The sequence below is a fragment of the Pteronotus mesoamericanus genome, unplaced genomic scaffold, assembly GCF_021234165.1.
Source record: "Pteronotus mesoamericanus isolate MK-2021 breed Mesoamerican mustached bat unplaced genomic scaffold, CSHL_Meso_final contig_116, whole genome shotgun sequence".
Classification (NCBI taxonomy): Eukaryota; Metazoa; Chordata; class Mammalia; order Chiroptera; family Mormoopidae; genus Pteronotus; species Pteronotus mesoamericanus.
Window position 1 is genome coordinate 5,104,979 of NW_026555027.1, and position 21,028 is coordinate 5,126,006.

The window sequence follows — 21,028 nt, forward strand, 5'->3', positions numbered from 1 at the left end:
GCATTTTCACATTGGTTGTGATAGACATGTAAGCACTTTCACTACTGGAAAGCTCAGTACTAGGTTTCATTGAGCATGAGAGTGGCGGAGATTTTAAACTGTATGTTTTAGAGTAGTTATGTCTTTTTAAATAAAGCTTGAAGGAATGCACCGAAAAAGCAGTAAGGCTGCCATGACTGGTGTGGTTCATTGGGTTTGGATGTGTGTCCATGAACCAAAAGTTTGACCTTTCGGTTCAGTTTCTGGTCCGGGGCACATGCCTGTGTTGTGGGCCAGGTCCCTGATTGGGGCGCATGAGAGACAACCAACCCATGTTTCTCTCCCTCTTTCTCCCTCCCTTCCTCTCTCTCTAAAGATAAATTGAAAATCTTAAAAAAAACAAACCAACCCCATAACAGTAAGATTTATCATTCCCAATGAGATGCTGACATAAACTAAGCACACTTTTTCACGTCACAAATGTCCGAAGGGCTAGAGATGCACTCCCTCGGGAGTCTTTAGGATGCAGTCTGTTCTTGCTTCTAGTTTTGTGCAGTTGCCGACATTCCTTAATTTGTGGCTGTGTCACTCTAATCTCTCTTTCCATGGCCAAGTTGCTTCTCTTTTTTCCACCTCAAATATCTCCCTGCCTCTTTCTTATAAGGGCCCACACCTGTGATGTTATGTGGGGCCCACCTGGATAATGTCCTCATCTCAGTATCCTTAACGTAATCATAATCACACCTGCAAGGTGGGATGTGATGATGCAAATCTTTTCCCAAATACAGTAACATCTATAGGTCCCAAAGATTAGTATGTAGATTTTGGGGGATGGGGGTTTTGTCTGACATTTTTCAACTTACACTCCTGTAAATTATTTGGAAGAATAGGAAGATTGTTTTTGAAATAATAACTTTTAAATACAGATGTATTTGCAATTACAGTTAGAATTCATAATATGTTTTGTAATTTTTCAGTATTAGCCTGATGATCCAAATTTGGGATCCAAGTTGGGAGGCCTCTTCCCAGATTTTGCCACCTTACACTCAGTGGTCTTTGAGCTACTTGTCTCTGAATAATGGAGGCTATTGTTCTGTTAGGGCTGGCTCAAGCTGAGAGTGGTAATTTTTATCAAGCATTTATTAAAAATGAGTTTAAATTTAGGAAAATAATATAAATTATTGAATCTTATTTTAGCAATCTAGGAATTTTAATGACTGTGAGAAGGTGCAGATTAGATTGCAGGAGAGTACTGAAAAATATACTGTGATTACTTTTCTAAAGTTGCTTGGTTTTATTGAACTTGCAAATGTGTTCAGGTTGGACTATATTTTTCTTATTGTGCTTTACTTTATTGTAGTTAACTTTGGACTGGTCTAATACAGCTTATTTTGAATCAGATATGAGCAAACATTGAGTTTGCTCAATGTGTTGTTGCAAACAAAGTGTTGTTAAGAAAAAGAAAAGAGGCCCGGGTTCGTGTGGCTCAGCGGACTGAGTGCTAGCTTGAGAAGCAAAGGGTCACCAGTTCATTCCCAGCCAGGACACAGGCCTGGGTTGGGGCCAGGCCCCCAGTGGGGGGCACATGAGAGGCAACCACACATTGATGTCTCTCTCCCTTTCTTTCTCCCTCCCTTTCCCTCTCTAAAAATAAATAAAGAAAATCAAAAAAAAAAAAGAAAAGATGTTTATACTTAGAATAGAAGGTGCCAGTGGAGGGGTTTTGCAGTCATGAACATAAGTATGTGCGTGTTAATTTTAATACATGGTTCTTTCTTGAACCTGCCTGATTATTTTTTTGTCATCCTTTTAAAAAGACTCCTCATTTATTTTTTTAACCACTTCTAAAGTTCGTTTCAGATTATTTCAAGTTCCTTGAAACGGAATTTTTTTCCTGCTGGATTTCTCTTGTGACAGAGGATTTCTTTGTATGTTTGTAATTACTGTGTATGAGCTCTTCACAGGAGCTTCTGGAGGTTATGTATATACATATATATGTGTGTATGTGTGTGTGTGTATATATGTGGGTGTGGGGGTGTGTGTGTGTATGTATATACACGCACTTTTCTTTCCAGATACACTTGAAAGTTTAGAAAATCACAGAGGTAGAAAAAGTGAGCCAGCTGGACTGTATGGGCGCAGGAAGCAAGTTACAAAGGCAAAATGAGGGTCCTACGCAAGGTCACATGGCCGCATTCTGTATTTTGATGGAAGTACATAATCTGTTATCAGATAATTAGAGGGAGTGACACTTTGCACTTTCCGTTCCCCATTTCCCAAATGTAATAATCATAAGCACAATCGATCTGCTTACCTGCCTCCTACTTCCTGCGGTTGTTTCCATGGGCTTTTCTCTTATATTATAAACTATTGCTTACAGTTTTATTATTTTAAAATGTGCATCGCTAAGCACATTTTAAACTGAAGTTTACAATTTTTGTTTTAAACAATCAACAATCTTTAAATTGTGTGAAAGAAAAAAATACTTCGGAAAATTTACCTACTTATTTACCATGGATAGAGAGAGCTGACTATGTATTGTTATACACCACTTTAGATAATGGAAGTGAGCATCTGTCAGTTTTGCTATCTGTGGGGAGTCCCCCACTAATACTGAAAGACAACTCTAGTATTTTTTTTCCTCTAGCTGCTTTCACAATTTTCATTTCGTCTTTGGTTTTAAGCTGTTTGCCTATGATATGTCTGAGGGTGGTTATAATTTGACAGGTTTATAGCCATGTTATCTTTTAAAAAAATTTTTTTTTTTTGCCTTTATCTCACTGTCTTCTGATTTAATTTATGTGTGTGTTAGGATATTTGATATTGTTCTCCTGGTCTTTGAGGGTCTCTCGATTTTTCTTCAGTCTTTTTTCACTCCTTTAGATTGGATAATTTCTATTGATCTGTTTTAAGTTTACTGCCTTTTTCTTTTTCCTTCTGTCTTCAATATACGCTGTTAAATCCATCCAGTAAATTTTCATTTAGTTTTTCACTTTCAGAATTTCTTTTTTGTTCTCTTTTTTGGCAGTTTTTTTCCCTTGCTGAGACACTATGTTCACACATTAAAGAGCATATGTTACTTAAAGTTTTTGAAAATATATTCTTCTAATTCTTTGTATAACATAGCTGTTTTAAAGTCTTTGCTAAATCAAACATCTGGTCCATCCTGGGGTTGGCATTCTATTGACTTCTCCTTGACTCTGGGTCACATTTTTCTGTTTCTTTGCTTGGTTACAATTTTAGGATGTGAATACCATGTTTTCTTCTTTTTGAGAGTGTTAATGTTTGTTCTAAAAGGCTGGTTGGTTACTTTGAATTTATATGGGTTTTGTTCCATAGTTTATTATGCAAGATCTATAGAAAGGTCAGAGTGACTCCTAGTCCCTCTTATACATGGGACATGACTTCCACACTCAGTCTTTCTGTGGGTCTTGTCTGGGTTTAGCTTTAGACATTGTTAGTGTTGGTTTGGGGTAGGCTGTACCTTTGAGTGTGGTCCTTCGTGTTGAAAAAGGGAAGAGAATGTTAAGGTATGTGTTTGGGTTTTCCAGAGAAACAGACTCAGCAGGAGATGTATGATGCGTTATAAGGCATTAGCTAACATGATTATGAAGGCCAAGAAGTCCCAAGATCTGCAGTTGGCAAGATGGAAACCCAGAGGAGCCAGCGGTGTGAGTTCTAGTGTGAAAACCAGGGAGCTTAAGATTCAGGAAGAGCTGATGTTTCTATTTGAGATCAAAGGCAGGAGAGAAAAGATCTCTGTCTCAGCTCAGTGAAGCCAGGCAGGAGAAGTTCTCTTTTACTTGTGGGAGTAATAAAAAGCCCCAGCCTTTTTATCCATTCAGGTTCTCAACAGACCAGATGCAGCCTGCCCACAGTGGGGAGGGCAGTCTCCCATTCAAATGTTACTGTTCTCCAGAAACAACCTCACAGGCAAACCAAGAACAATATTGGCCAGATGTCTGGGCACCTAAGGCCCAGTCAAGCTGACATGCTGTCAACGCAATGTTTCTGCTGTGACTGGTGGGAGCTCCGCATCCCTCAGGCCAGCTTGTTCTCTGTCACTTCCATTCTGCTCATAGAAGGCACCGTCCTAAACTCTGGTAGCCTCACCCTGTCCATCTGTCCGCTCTTGGGTCCCCTACACAGACTTCAGCACAGCTCCTATCTCTGTGTGGCCCTGCTCCCAAAGGTCCCAGCTGTTTGGAACTCTAGTCTGTATTTTCACATCCCAGCAGGACTGTCGTGCTTTGCTTGGACATCAGTTCCCTCCGCCATATTGAGGAATTGCCCCTGGTGAACAAGGGCCAAAAAAAAGAAAGTCTCAGTGGAGGCAATGATTTCCTTATAATATTATACAATAATACGGTTGTTATATGGTCCTTTGGGCAAAGGTGAAGCCAGAATCATGCTGTTTGGTGTTGGAGCCGTGGCCAAGGCAGATGCTCTAGGTCCCAGGCTTTGGAGGAACATGCAATGATTTGGGGGGTGGGGGGGAGGGGAATCTGCCATTTATGAAGCAGCTGTCCCATTGGATGCCTTCATTCTTTTATTCATTCTCCACTTGTTCTCCTGTAACATCGTACCTATTCTTGGTTTTAGTTTTGTCTTCCTGAATTACAAGGAACAAGTCAATTCATTCTGTTTTTGTGAGACTTTGTTCAGTTATTTGGAGGAATCACTCTTCCTTTAGTCTTTCATTGTCCTGGCTGATGATCCTTGGTACTTCCAGATCCTCACCCATCTATTACTTTCTCAGAAGTTTTGAATTTTCTCACCATCTTTTTGGTGTGGATCTAGAAATTAAAAGAATTGGGAGCTTAAGAGACCATACAGATAGATATAAAGGCTACAAATGCAAACCTAACCTGTCATATTGTTGGAAAGGTTATTTCTGACTTTCCCTCTTCCTCAGTTTGTTCCCCTTGTTATATTCCCCTTTAGCCATCTGCACTTTCTCTCCTGTGTGGTCACAGCGGTGGGCTTTTTGTCTGTTGCTTAGGTTGGACTGTGAGTTCCCTGAGGGCGGGGACAGTGACAGTAAGTCTTACTTTTATATCTCCAGAACTTAGCAATATGGAAGAAATGAATGATGAACTCAAACTTCTATTCATGTCATGGCATCATCTGATTTTTAGGATATTATTTGTGTATATGCAATTAGATTTCAGTTTCAGTCGGTGCAAATGATGGCACTCCTGAAGTGTGTACAGAAATATGTATGGTTGTCTCTCTTTCAACTTTTGTTTCCACACCGACAGTGCTGTTAGAGGTTTGCTGTTACCTTTCTGAACATTTTCCCATGTATTTTCATTTATAAGTATGCTTATGTTCTTGCTATATGCATGTATTTTCACATACTTCAGTGTAGCAGTGGAGTTTGAATGCTCATTTAAAATAGCAATTCAATATTACTTTGCTTATTTTCATTGGTTTGATAATCAGAGCTTTTCAATGCTTATTTTACTTTGAGATTAGTCATAAGTGAGGCACATAACTTCTAGACCTTAGTTTCCACATCTGCTAGAGGATTGATTTGAATGAAATGAAATTCAAGATTATCTTAGGTCTAAATTCAAAGTTGTTTTATAATTCATCTGTATTAGACATGAAAAATGTGGTATTCTGCATAATATGAAAAAATAGGAAGATTAAAATCAAAATGGACTTTGGGTAGCAAAAGGAAATTTGGGGGTAAGTTGCTAAAATATTCAATTTTTTTTTTCTCCAAGAGTGACTACAGACTATAAGCTTTTGAAACTAGTAGTGGGATCAGTGTCCTCTGGACTTAGGCACCAGGAAGTTTGCTCTGTGTTGATTCTGCAAAGCCGGCAGACGACATCCTAAAGGGAATTTCACCCAGCACCCTGAATTTTCACGTCACAGTGTGCATTTATTAACACAATGGGTGCCTGGAATTTCTTGGTTTTTAATAGAAACCAAATTTACATAGATAAATTTTAGTTTGTGATTTAGCTAAAAATAATAAAAAATAAAAAACCCCCAGCCTTTTGTGGAAAATAGTTTCTCAAACTATTTTAACCCCTTTCTCCTCTCCCAAAAGAGGAACAAACAAAAAAAAATAAAAATGCAGATTTTGCCCAGTTTTAGTTTTATGCTATCTTTGTAAGCTCTTTTGTTGTAAAATGTTGAATCCTTAGGTTTCTTGTGAATTAGTTTCTTTGGTCAAGTGGCTCACTTATTTCCTAGTTCAAACCAGCGATCCACTAGTGTTCTACAACACACTCGTGTGCCCCAAGAATTTTTAAAACTTGCAATACTTGACTATTAAGTCAGGGGCACTGGTAGACTGTCAAATTAAATGACAATAGCCAACAATAGTCAGATTGGCAAAAAAAATATTTTCTTGGTATGCCACAGAATTTTAGTTTGAATATCACAGGTTTAAATAATTTGTAGTTCAAATAATATTTTTAATTCTTTAAAAATGTCAGTCTAGTTTTTTAAAAATAAATTTATTATGGAAAGCTTCAAACACACTCAGAAGTGGAGAGAATAATATAATGAGCCCCCATGTTCCTGTCCTGCTTTGGCAGTTAGCAATACTTTGCACACCTGGTTTTCTAACATTTTTAATATAATACCAGATTTAATTTTTTTTTTTTTTTTTTTTTAAGAAAAGAGGGTTGACATTTAACAGGAAAAACCTCCCAACTCAATCTATGCTCAAATTTTATTTGATTACGGCCATTTATATAGAGTTGAATATTATTTATAATATTTTTAAGTCATATAGTAGCTGTTCTCTGTAGCAAATATACTAGATTTTGTGCCTTTTGCACTGAAATGAGTAATAGAGCTAAACCATTACAAACTGATTTGTTCCATCATTAGATTGCAGGTATAACTTTGCTTAATATTAATATCTCATGTTAGGAGAAGAGCTGATTTGATGATTAGGGTTTTCTTTCTCTGTTGAGAGTTGGTTATAGCTGAGGAAGCTGGCCTTCCTGGAGGGCGAGATAAGGCTTTTCCCACTTTCTGGGGCTATACGCTGACTTGGAAGCAGTTAGTGACCTACAGTTCCAGGCAGAGTGGAGTAAGGACTGTCATCGTGGTATATGAAAGCCCCTGTGGCAGGTGAGGAGGGGTAACTGTAGGGGGTGCTGGTGGGAGACTTTCTCGGGGAGAAAGCATTGGTGTTGGGCTTCCAGAACCGTGTCGACGGGCAGAGATGGATAAGGAAGTCTCATTGGAATAGCCGGAGCATAAAGGTTGTGTGTGGGGGACGGGCTCTGTCTTTGCGGCTGTCGTGCAGACTTGGGGAAAACTAGTAGCAAGAGCTATGCCTGGCAAGGTGGAGGTGATGACGGTATGGCGCACGGCGGCATGAAGACGCGGGTGTGTGTGGAGGACCTGCTGTGTAGTGATGGAAATGCTTTACATGTGCTACGCCATTGAGAGTACATCAGTTGTATGGGGTTGTCCTCACTGTATGGATAAGGACACTCAATCAGGAATGTCAGAGCTTTGCCAGAAGCCACCCAGGAAGTCATGGAACCAGGCAGGCTGACACTGGAGCCTGGCTGTTCAGGGCTTTGACTGGCTTTAGCAACATCATTAAATGCCTTTTTGGGTCTTCCTGTGGACAGTGTCCTAGCAATATGTTAATTGGTTTTTAAATACAAAGATCTTTAGTCGTTTATAATTGTGAGATTTTACCCTATAAAGGAGTTTTTAAAATTGGCTCTTCTTAGAGGCTGTTCTCATAGTTGGGGCAGTTAGCTGGATTTCATGATGATTTTTAAGGTAAGAAGGAGGCTGGATTTCTGGACTTTTTTTTTTTTAACTGAGTATAAGATGTTCTTATCTATAAAAATTTTGATGCATTGAAATGTAAAAAGAAGAAAATTAAAAATTACTCAGATTTTTATTAGCCAAAGACATTAATCATTAATAACTTCATTTTTTCCCAGAGTTTTTTCTATGCATTTACTTCCCTGGAACTGAGCTTTGGAGAAAATTTTGAGCTCTCTCTGGTATATGCCCTTTCCCCTCATGTAACACAATTATTGTAAGAAGAACTTAAATGATGACATAATATTTATTATGTGACTGCACCATGACCTATGCCATCTTTTCGTGTTGAACATTTATATTTTTAATTTTTAAATAATTTTTAATGCACTTTTGCATGTAACTTTACTATTTTCTATCACAAAGTGGTTTTTTATTTTATTTTTTAATATTTATTTTTAAAAGGTTTTATTTAATTTTAGAGATAGGGGAAGGGAGGGAGAGAGGGAGAGGAACATGCACGTGAGAGAGAAACATTGATCTGTTGCCTCTTGTACATGCCCTAACCCAGAACCGAAACTGCAACCCAGGCATGTGTTCTGACCAGGAGTTGAATGAACCAAGCAGCCTTTCGTTTTGCAGGACGACACCCAACCAACTGAGCCGCATTAGTCAGGATATGAAGTGGCTTTTTAAAAGGAAAGATTGAGCCCTGGCTGGGTAGCTCACTTGATTGGAGCATTGTCCTGATATGCCTAGATTGAGGGTTTGATCTTCCGTCAGTGTACATACAAGAGTCAACCAATGAATGCACAAATGAGTGAAATAACAAATCAATGTCTTCTCTCTCTCTGTGTCCTCCTCTCTCTCTAAAATCAGTGAAGATTCAAAAATTTTAAAAAGTAGACATTGAAGATGAGGGAAAATACACTGCAAATGGAGCATGAATCGGTGCTGCATCCAGAAAACTGTAGGAACAATCGATACTTCTCGTTGCTGAGGCTCATGTTTAAGTATACTGTGTCCAGGTTTGGAGATCACAGATCGAGAAACACGGCGTGTGCGGGAGCAGGAGAGCTGGGCGGAGGCTGGCCGGATGCCCTTGAGGAGAGTGAGCTTGTGTCTGGACGTTTGGTTGGAGAAGCAGCTGAGGAATAAGTGCGCACATGAAGTGTTTTGTAGGCCGTGTATAGCTAGCTATTTTGTTTTTTCAGTGCAGAAAAAAATGTCATGAACTTAAGTTATTACAGAGGAATTTAGCAGACAATTTGTGACTGAGGATTGCAAATTATTAACATAGCTAATCATGAGAAGTACTCTTTGAGGGGTAGATTTTCATCATATTTTGGATTTTATTCTTAAGGAGAAAGGTTGCTTAAGATTGCATTTTAAAGGTTTTTCCAGACTTTCATTACTCTAAGGCGTATGTCGATAATCTGGTTTTCTCACCTATTGTATGTCTCCTGGTCTTACGGAAATAAGAGAAGAGTAAGACTGTTGAGGTTTGTAGTTTTGATTGAAAGGACAAACCAGAATAAGAAAATAAAGCCTTTATGCAGGCAGCTAGAGGAATAGCATGCCCACGTATGCCGTCGATTCACACATCTCTGTGCAAGTCCTGTGCGCTGAACACCACCCTGGTGAGGCCGCGTGGGATTGAGGTGTAAGGTGGAAGATGTGAACATTGGCACATGAGTCATGTATGTTAGGGTGGGGACTTTGTGACTGCTCACACTGCATGCCAGTTATTTCTAGAGTTTTCACTGTTCAAGAAAGTTCTAGGACAAGATTTTAGGGTTTAAAATTCTAAGTTTAAGGTTTTGTTTTATTGCAACATGCACATTCATTTTAGAAAATTTAGAAAATAAGAGTAACAGTTTACTGTGCTTTCCGTGCAGATAACTACTATTCACATTTTGTGCATAACTTTATTTTTCCTCGTAGAACTAATTTTCGCTCCATTTTAAAAATAAATGCAATCATTTGGTGCCTGCATACTGCTTTGGTATTCTACTTTTTTCCTACATAAAACAGTATTTTCCATGTTATTTCATGATACTGATGTGTTTATTGAACATCTACTGTGATATAATAGAAATGTGAGACTTGACAAGCAGCAGATAATGTCACTGGAGTAAGAATGTAACAAATAATTAACAAAGCATATTGCTAGGTAATTCAGTAGAAGTTCAGAGGAGAGACGAGTGGTTTTTAAGGTGGATGAGGGGGATTTGAGGTCTTGAATGATGGATAGAAAGATTGAGGGAAAGAAAGGCAAGTTTTAGATAGGGGAAATGATTTGAGTATTTGTGCAGAAGGAGATTAAGTGATGTTCAGTAGAATGCCATGCCAAGCTCTGAGTTCAGGGCAACGAGATTTGATCGCATGTTTTTAAAGTACAGAGGGATTAGATGCATATTGAAAGTCAGCGTGCTTCAAGAGGATATGTGTGGCAGCTATATGTGAGGTCAGTTGGGAGAAGTGATAAGTGATAAACTACCTTTAAGTGTAGTAAGTAGTTCCCAAACCTGGTAGTACTCAGTGGTCACCTGGAAGTTCTTGTTTAAAGAAGGAAAAAAAAAACCCCACCCCAAACCCAGCAGATTATTGGGGTCCTTGTCCAGTCAGGATCTTTCGGAGAAGTTTTATTTTGGAAACTTCCCCTGGTGTTTCTGGTGGCGACATAGCCTCAGGCAGACCTAGGAGATGATTGGTTCTAGGAGGCAGCTGTAATGCCAAGGGTGCAGATAAGGACCTGGGCCAAAGGTGACTGCACTGGGCGTGGAGGAGAATGGAAGGGCACAGGGCGTCTAGAACATTGATTTAGTGAGACCAGTTACAGCAGATGAAGTCGGCGGTTTTTAGTGAAGTCACTTAAAGAATGATGGTCGTAGGGTAGAGCTGGGGAGACGAGGTGTGTAAGGAAGGGGTGAGGGTGCGTTTTGGGCATAGTGAGTTGTGGCAGCAGTGGGGAGCTGAAAGTGGTCCTCTAGCTTGTTGGTCTAGATACTGAGTTCTCGAGAAGTTAGGGTGGAGAAAACGAGTCCAGAATAATTACAGTTTCAAGTAAACCTTTGAAGTACTTCCTTCTAAGAAAATTTCTTACTGATTTTTAGTGGGGGGAGATCAGTTTGTTGTTCCACTTATTCATGCATTCATTGGTTGATTCTAGTATGTTCCCTGACCAGGGATTGAACCACAGTCTTGGTGTATGGGGACGACACTCTAACCAGCTGAGCTCCTCGGCTGGAGTGATGAAGGACTTTTGGAGAACAAGATGTGTAGAGGAATGAGTAGAGGGGCCAGGAACTGGGGGGTTACACCTGAGGTTGGGACTGAAAATGGAAAAGAGACATGGGATATTTGGAGGATGGCTGGTACTCTGAAATATAAGACCACACATTTTAAGTATTTTTGAGGAGGTAGCATTTTTGTAAGTTCTCCAGAAGTGTAGCAGGGAAAACAAGTAAAATTAAACTCACTTTACTACTCTTAGTAATAGGATTGTTGGAGGAAAATGTAAGCTGTTAATAATAGTGTGTGTTTTTGATTAATTCTGGGCCTTGTTATTTTGGTGTAATTTTGAAAATGCAAGGATAATTAAAAGCAGTGGTTTATAAAATTACATATAATTATATAAGTATAAAAGTACGTATTACCAACTAAGTATATGTGTTCATGCATTTATGTAAATTAATTTTATGTAATACATGTTTTATAAATAAAATTATATGTGTGTGTGTATATAGACCATCCTACTCAGAAAAATCAGTGTTATCAGAAGGGAGAGAGCAAAGTGGGTTTCCAATGCATCACTTAGACACTAGTGACGAGTGTCTAAGAATGGCTTGGCGGCTGTTGAGTGAACACATTCTCTCTGTGTCTCCTGTCTGACAGACAGTGCTCAGTTCGCAGATACATACACAAGTGAGATCGCCCCTGATGTTCGGGTCAGGGAGGGAGACGTGACCGGGGCAGTGCTGACCCCTGGGTCTCATCCTTGGGTTGCCCTCCAGGCACCTAGAGGGCATCGGAACGTTTCTTTTTACTTTCTCTTGTGAACAAGGGTTGATTTGAGTAACAAAAAGTTTGAATACATTATGTGTAGATGATATAATATATTAAGGAAGCACATCAACAGAATATATTGAAAAATTTTGATGTTTTGTTCATATTTGCTCTGATTCCATTTAGCAAGTGGGTAAAAACAGGCTCCAAGTTACAAGATTTATGGTAGTGAAAAATTGGAAACAACCCAAATATCCTCCAGTAGGTATTTGATTAAAGTAAACCTACATCTATGCCACAGAGTACTAATATACAGCTATTTAAAGTCATACAAATGTAAATTGTTGATGTAAAGATAAAAAGTGATAAAAATGAGCAGAGATTATTTTAGAGTGGTGAAATTTCGTATGACTTAATTTTTTCCCCTAGTTTCTTCTTTTTTTTAAGCAATGAGCATGTAATATGTTGGGTTGTCCAAAATGTTGGGTTGTCCAAAATGTCTGCATGATATTTTCCATAAAATACAAGATACATTTTTGATTTTCACCAATAACTCTATTGATTGGGATATTTTGAATATGTCCACTGTCTCCCACTATTGGCTTCCAGGGTGTAGAGGCTGAGGGTGCTGCTAAACATCTTCCAGTGTAGAACACAGCCCCATAGCAAAAACTTATTTGGCCAGAATGTCAGTAGTACCAAGGAACTTTGCAAACCACTTTTGACATGTTCTATCAGTCACAGCACCTTCTCCGTACACTGCACAAATCTTTTTGCATTTCAATTGCATTTTTATTTTTCTTGAAATAAAGCATAATATACTGAAATGTGTATTTTCTTCCATCGTCAATAACAATGGCTGCGCAAAAATTCACCAATTTTGATCAGTTTTTTAAAAATGCACATTGTATGACAGCTGTCACAATATAATCTAACAAATTTGTTTCGAATGAAGTTAAAGACAATTAAGTGCTACCAGAGCCATCTTACAGAAAAAAGTAAATGAACTTTGTGGCCAACCAAATATATACTATATTTATTTTTAATCCTCACCTGAGGATATGTTTATTGATTTGAGAGAGAAAGAGAAACATCAATGTGAGAGAGAAACATTGATTAGTTACCTCTTTTCCGCACCCAGGGATTGAACCCTTAACCTAGGGATGTGCCCTGACTGAGGATTGGACCTCCAACCTTTTGGTGTACAGGGACAGCGCTCCAACCAACTGAGCCACCCAGCCAGAGCGGCATGTAATATTTTATAATCAGAAAACGATCCTGTTTATTTCAGGTAAATAATGGGAGGAAAACTTGACATTTTTAATTTTAAAAGGAGATAAGACTATCATTGTTCAGTTCTAGCTTCTGAACAACAAAATTGCTCACAATTGGGTTGGAATGGTGGCAGGGTTTGTTTTTAAAGCACATAGTTCTGATGCGAATGGGCTGTACAGTGGGGAGACTTGAGCAGGGAGTGCAGACCGAGCAAGGAGGGCCCTGAGATAGAAATGATAGAAATGGTGTAGGAAGGCCAGTTTGAAAGACTCCTGCGAGGTGAAATTCAGCACTAGAATTTGTGGATTGGGTGCAGCGTAAGCCACAGGAAAGATGGTGAGGGGTGTAGTTTGTGAGAGCGGGGTGATGATGACACCCCTTCCCCAAGGCTGACCACACAAGAAGGAGAAGGGGGTTATTTTCTGCCCTGCGTGGTCTTCCCTGTCTTGGTGAGCAGGGTGGAAGGATGGGGAGATGGATGGTAAATTCAATTGATCATGGAGCCTGACAGCAGCAGTTTTGAAGTCAGTTCTGTTGGATTTGAATCTAGTCTCTCTACCATTAGTCATGTGTGACTTGGGGCAATGGCGCTTTACTTTTTTGGGCCTAAGTTTCCTCACCTCTGAAATGGGGTAATAGTGCTACTTACCTTCTTCAATTATTTATGAGGATTCAGTGAATTAAAGGAAATAGGTGTCCATGACAGATAAGAAGCCTCATACTCAGTAATAACTGGGAAAACAGTAGTCACTGAGAAATCCAAGCACAGTTCACTGGGTTCTCGGAAATGTGGACTTGAAACTCTGCGGAGAGGGTTGGCCAGAGGAAAGTCAGCTGGTAAAAGTCTGAATTCCACATGTCACTAAAGTACTTTTAACTGTCTGTCTTAGAAATGAGCCTTCCGGAACTTAGGTCTGCTTATAGTAGGGATATTTCCTGGTATCTGTATAGCAGTCTCACTCTCCAGCAGTGGGAGTTGGGTCCTCAAAAAGTTACGTGGTCTGAGAATTCATACTTGAGGAACTTAGAATTCAAGACCTGAAGGTTGAGATAAACGCGTGCAACTCTTTGTTTTCACACAAGTAAAGGAAGACAAAGGATGGCAAGCAAAATAGAGTGCCAGTGGTAGTGTATGTATTTTGAAGTAGCGGCAGGGCACTGTACTTTATATGTACTGATCATAACCCTAGAAAGTTTCAGCCTTCTCCAGTTATAAGAAAAAGTATTTGTCAGTGCATTATATATTATTACAGATAACGTGTATGAGGATGAAGTATTTCCTCCTGTTTTCCTGTATTATTGCTGTGTACAAGTAGTATCTAATTTTGTCTATTTGAGCCTAGACATAGTGTCAGAGAGGCCAAGGAACTTGATGCGTGAGGTAGCAAAAATTTTGGACAATATTTATTTATTCCACTCAGCTCTCAGTTCTTGAACCTTCTTTCCAGGGCTTACTCAGGGTTTTGTTAGTTCTTTTTATATAATTTCATGAGAAGTCACATCCTTCATTCTCCTTTATTGGCATATCTCAGCTACTCCCACTTCCAGCATGCCTTTGGAGTTGTATAATTCAAGACCCAAGTTTATAATCCTTCATGCTTTTGTATCTTGCCCAAGGCTTTAGTGGAGACATGACCTTACTGTTACTCTTTTTAACCCTCTTTTCAGTTTGTCTCCTTAAAAAAATTTTTGTGAGGGGGTCAAGGGAATGTATAACAATCTATCATAAGATGTAATCAAAATTACTCTGCTCCCATTCTCCTAAATTGAAATGCTTTTTACAAATTAATTATACTGCTTAGAGCTTTATTTCATGTGTGGGATGGTTGAGGTAGAAGAGTGAGTTCAGGGTCTAAAATCAAAGTTAGACACCCCTAGATTCTTGCATCTTTGTAATTTCCTTGTAACCATTTCAGTGACCTCTAGTGAAAGGCATTTGGGTGGGGTTTGAGAATATGAACTTTGGTGTGGAATGAGCTCTCAAGATGTGATTTCAGGCCAAACCGGTTAATCTGTCTGATCCTTGCTTTCCTCCTTGATGAAATGGAAATAATACTGCAGACTTGGGTAGGGCTGTTAGGAGGTTACTGGTAAATGTGTCATTGTCTGCTTTGTGTCTCACCTTAGCGGGTGGTGCGTAGTAAAAATTCAGCAAATGTTCTTTTCCCTGTAGTTTTACTCATAATTTTGATTTAATATCACATTCTAAAGTCTTGTGCTTTTTGATTTGATATCACATTCTAAAGTGTTAAAAGGCTGTGACTGTTTCCTAGGGGCTTGGGGGGAGAGTCATAAATATTCTTGATTGTTAGGATTTCAGTTGAAATACCCAGTTAGTGAAAATACTTTTTATCTTTATGCCATTTGATGATCTTACTGGGAATTCAAGGTTTTTTTCCCCATGTGTATTGGGCATCGAAACCATGACATTTCTCTATTTTCTTTTCCTTTGACACCTTTGCCTATTATAATTCTAGAAAATTTATTTATAAAATTACTGTATGGAAAAAGATGTTTTCTTCTGTTACTTCCTTAATCTGTTAGAGTAAAAGGGCAGAAGTTTATAAGGAAAGCTAGTCACTGAATATAATCGTTGGTCACACTGTCATTTTAATTCATGGAATCAAATTTTAGATTTGTCATCTAAGGTTTCCTTGATTTTGTTTTTTGTAGCTTTGTGTGTGTGTGGGGGGGGGTAGATTATTCTTAATTGGCATCTTCTGAACTATTTAAATTCTGTTGTGCATTATATTTTATTTTTCCTGTGGGATAAAAAATTTAAATTGTGAATTAAACATACAAAATCTATAGCATGTAAAATTAAATAATAGTAAAAAAAAAACAAAATCTACTGTGTACTTCTAGCGTGAGAGATAAAAAACAGTACTTACTGGTACTTCTGAAGATTGTATCATACCAATTTTTTTCTCCTGCTGCGTGTAATGCTTCTCTGATACTTTAGTTATTTGGAAACTAGATAGGATTTTTAGTTTTATGTGATTCAAAACATTGTGACAAGGGAAAGTGGTGGGGGGAAGGCAGAGACAAATGTATTTGAAAAGTAAATAAATTAAAAAGAAAACAAACAACATTGTGACATTGGAGTTAAAACATCATACCTGCCATCTAATTCATGAACTCCTCAGATAATATGGATTTGCCATATCATGCTAATGTATTCATTTCAATGATAGGTTTGTCATTCTTGATCTTTGCGGATCTGTATTAATTTTATAAACCTTAGTATGTCAGAGCTTTTAAGTAGGTGTTTTGATATTTTCCCCTCCTTCTACCTCTCTTCCTCTCCTCCCCCCTCATTCCTGAAGATGGTGCTGTACATTAATTTTGAAAAGACCTTCACCCGAGGATATGCTTACTGATTTTAGAGAGAGAGGAAGGGAGTGAGAGAATGAAATATCCATGTGAGACAGAAACATTGATCGGTTGCCTCCCATATGCTTCCCAATTGGGGATTGAACCCACAGCCTTTTGGGTTAAGGGAGGGTGGTTCAACAACTGAGCCACGTGGCCAGGGGGGAGGGGGGGGAAGAGAGAGAGAGAGAGAGAGAGAGAGAGAGAGAGAGAGAGAAAGAGAGAGAGAAATAAACTGTGTGTGAGAAAAGTGACCACCCTGAAAAATATATAGAATAACCACTAGAATTGTTTATGTAAAGCAATCCAAGGTCAAGACTTAAGGAGTTTATCATTCCTATATGATAATTTAATTGCTGTGTGTGTCAGCAGCACATTTTGTAACTTGTAAAGATTTTTACCTTTTGCTAAAGGCTGCTTTTCAGATGAGTAGTGATTAATGGATGATGTCTAAAAGATGTCAGATTTAAGGTCAGATAATTTTTTAAAAAATTTTTTATTTATTGATTTGAGAGAGGGAGGGAGGAAGAGAGACAGAGTGAGAGAGAGAGAAACGTTGATTTTCTGTTCCACTTAGACAGGGACAGACAATTTTGGAGATCTTTAGTCAGATGCATACTTAACTATATTCAGACATTTAACATAGTCATAAAATAAACTAATTTCTAACAACTTTTAATAAAATAAAAAGAATACTAATGTCTTACTTGATTCTGCTTTCTTGTAAAGCGCTTTTGCATTTGTATCAGTAGTATCTTTCTCTGTTGAAAACATTGAATTTCTCGGGGTAGGGTAGCCTTGTAATATTTTATACGTGAAGAATATGCTGTTCAGAGTGTAAAGGATTTGATAATATATAGCGTACAGCTAGAGATTTAATTTATATTTTCTTTCCTCATGGTTCATTCTAGAATTGAAAGGATATTTATGTGGGGAAAAAAGTGTTAGAAAACTATGTCTTTGAAGTAAAACATCTTGAATCTTGATGATTTGATTATTATTTTTGCAAATAAAACAGTTTTGTGTAGGAATTTAATGTTTATCCACCCATTTTATTCATATACCCCCAAAATTGGATACCCGTTGGTTCCACGTCTAGGGTTTTACTTGGCTCCCATTGTGGCATCTGAACTGGCAAGGTGGTTTTGCAGGAATGGAAAATGGGATATAGGTAATGATTTTATACAGGCAGTTTCTAATTTACAAATAATTTATATATGTGAACCCCTGTCCCTGAGCTCCTTTTTTTTTTTTTTTTTGCTATTTGTAATACAAGACTTAGAGCTTTAAAAGAACCTGTGAGTTCAACGATAGGAGAAATAAATGAAGAGCAGAAATATTTTGGGGCTATAAATATAGACTCAAATTTAAATTATGACCCACTTCCCTAAAAATATTCAAACTACCTTTGTAGTTTTTTACTTTATATTGCAACACTATTAGAATTCTACCAGTTAGGGGTGACTTGGGCTAACTAGCATCCTTGTTGAAAATTGCAAATGTGAAAGTAAATTATTTCAACCCAGTTGATTTCTTCACACACCTGAAATGAACTACACTGAGGCAATAGGAGTGTTAGATGGTAATTTAGGAATACACTTAGGGGAAAGGATTAATTTTAAGTAGGATGATTGGGATGCCATAATGTAGAATTTAGGAGCTGAGAGAGGAAAACAGAGGAAAACAATCAGTTTTAGAATTTGTCCAGATAAAGAGAGGATCTAGAATTGGTTAGCTTTCTGTGCTTGTTCTGCAGGTTCCCTAGTGCCCATGACCAGTAGTGTTTTTGGGGATCAGTAGGCTTCTTTTGGCTACCCTGGGAACTTGACCAACATAAGCAACGTTGGAAAAATGGGAATACTCACTGAATTCCACAGTATCAGTGTAAGAAGTACATTTCCAGACTGAACTCAATTTGTAAGTTAGGTTTTAGCCTGTGCTTGTCTTGTCTGTTCTGCTATTATGTGCTCTCGGTTGATGACAGTGAGGTTGCTTTTGCTTTCCTGTCAGTCATTAGGGAATTTGCTGGTCAGTCCTGAAATTATCAATGGAAGCTGTAAGGAAGTCCAGTAAAATAATTATTACAAAGTAAGAGGGGCCATTCCGAGGGCAAAAGCGGGTTGATGGGCCTAGTGGGCGTTGCGAGCAGTGTCTCAGACTTCATGTACCAGGAACACGGGGCGGCGTGCACGTTCCCTTTCCTGTAACGCAGCTCTCATTCCCTCTGATAGGAAGCCATGGGAAAAGTGAATTCACGTTCATACTGATTTGTGAATTGATGGAGATCACAAAATCTACCCCAGCCCCCGGGTAATTTATGAACAGTGGAATATTGACTGTTTTATTTCATAACTAGAAATGTGTGTTTTCATTGGTAGTAGGCAGATTTCAAAATGTTTTTCTCCCTGACAGTTGAATACTTTATATTTTATATCTAATCAGTTTTCATTAATGGAAATTATTTTTAAGTAAGTTTAAATAAATGTTAGTAAATGGCTTTGAGTTAATTTTTTATCTTTATGTTTTGGGGATTATAGTTGCATTAGATGTTCCTCAATTAAGGGGTAATTGTCTTGCATCCTTATCTCTTATCATAATCTGTTTTTCTTCACACAGTGTTATAGTTTTGCTGCTGGACTCTTCCCTCCCTTCCCCCACCCCATCAGGATGATATGAGACTTGAAAGAAGACGATGCATACAGGTGACTCAAGTTTTACACTACAGTACAACTATGGCTGTCTGCGAGAATGTGGTGCATTGTGAGTGGGGGAGCTTGCTGGCCAGCAGAATCGGTGGGGAGAGGTGTTTAGGTCAGTGATGTGAGGGTCCTTGGGGTATTTGTTCAAACTTTGGGAATCGGCCTGATAATTAGTAACTTGTAGTAGTACTAATACAAGTACAGCTTAGTAATTCTAAGCACTTGACCTTTTTAAAAGTGGATGGTTGACTAACACTTTGAGAATTGAAATACTTCTGTTGAAAATAAATAAAATACTCCCCTTTATGGTTGAATGCAGATTTGCTCAGATTCCCGTTAGACTAGAGCAAGGTTTTCCAGGCGGAGGGAGCAGGCGTTAGGCGTGTATGGAAGGTAAATGAAGGCTGGTAACCTCTGTGTGACCCCTGTCAACCACGCGCAGGGGTTTTGCCTTTTTCCCTTCCTTCCTCGCCCCGCCCCCACCCCCCCTCCTCGCCGCACCCTTTGTCCTTTGCCTCCTACAGGGCAGCAGGAGGAGGTATTTTTCAGAGTATTTTTGCCGGGGGCGGGGGTGGGGGGATAGGGTGCTTACTCCTGCATGAAAAGCGGGCTGGTCCGGGACGGCTGTGTTCAAACTCCTGAAGATGCAGGAGAGCTAATGGAGCAAGTGTTCAGTAACTTTTAAACTTGTATCTTCTTAAATCGGGCCGATGGCGGGGGTGGGGGGGCATTTTGTTGAATCCAGCGGCTTATGTTTGTAGACTTTGTCAGAGGTAGTCTTACTGGATAATACTTATAAATCATTTGAAAAATGGGGTCTTTAACCAGAAAAGGAGTAACTACATAACCCTGAATAGTTATTTAATTACATTATTGGTACAGCTATTAAAAGTTTTTGTAATTGATTTTTGTTTTTAGCCATCTTTGTTTTCACGAAAGAAAAAGAAGTTAAATTTTTTAGAGTGTGATTAAAAAAGTATCTCAGGTGTACCATTTTGTATGAAGAAATGTGCTTGAATATATCTGCAAATTAAGTTACGGAGCAAACAGTGTTTTACCCTCACGAGGGACTGAACGAGGGAGACGGCAGCCCGTTCTGAACTGGGAGCCGCTGGGGCCGCGCCGGTGCGGGAGTCCGGCCCTCGGCGCGTGGGCTCCGGCGCCCGGGCGCTGCGGTCGGCTGTCGCCATCGCCCAGGAATAACCTGGAGTCTTCACAGAGGAAGTTGAGAGTGTCACGAAAGTGTCGCTGTCAGAGGTGACGAGGCCGGCCTTCCGGGGCGGAAGCAGCCGCTCAGCGGGGCGCGCTCCGGACCGCGTGCTGGCCTCGCGCGGTCGACGCCCTCTCCGCCGGGGCCGGTAGAGGAACGGGGTGCTGGCGCGTGTCTCACAGGTTTATTCGCGCATATTAAGAATTCGGGGATTTTTCCTTATGGCATTTTGAGGTGGCTAAGTTGCTATTTTATTTTTAGTTTGTTTTTATAAGATGGGAAGCGTTTCCACAAAGCGTCCTCTGGAAAGGCTCATGGACGAACGAAACATCTAAAGTGTAAATGCAGTTTATAAAGATTAGTTAATTTTATGAATGCTAGAACACCAAAAAAAAAAAAAATGCAAAGATTAATGATACAATCTAGTCTCTTTGACTTGGTCTTGTATTCTTTAAAAGTTTTTAATATTTACTGGCTTAAAAAGGAAAAATAACCAAGAAAGAAGGTCTGGCTCTTTCTAATAGATGCCTTAGCCGCTGGTGTGTTTCCCACTTTAACAGTTTGGAAGTTTGAGAGTTGTTTGAACAAAACTCACAGCTTCCCCCGTCACCACTCATCAGCGCGGCGATGGGCGCTCGTTACGCGCAGTAATGGCGCCCCGCCGCTGCGAGGGGTCGGCCGTGGCCGCAGGCGCGGGGCGCTGGCTCTCCCGGTCCCGCGTGGCGCG

At 39.3% G+C, this 21,028-nt stretch overlaps 1 protein-coding gene across 2 annotated transcripts in view; it reads left to right on the forward strand.

The window, feature by feature from the left end:
* Nucleotides 1-21,028, forward strand: part of DYRK1A (dual specificity tyrosine phosphorylation regulated kinase 1A) — a 135,295-nt gene that overhangs the window by 35,315 nt on the left and 78,952 nt on the right. For both annotated transcript variants that reach the window (XM_054578315.1, XM_054578322.1), the window contains exon 2: nt 19,009-19,094. In XM_054578315.1, the coding sequence (XP_054434290.1) occupies nt 19,085-19,094 (10 nt within the window). In that variant the 5' untranslated portion in view covers nt 19,009-19,084. The remainder of the gene's footprint in view (nt 1-19,008; nt 19,095-21,028) is intronic.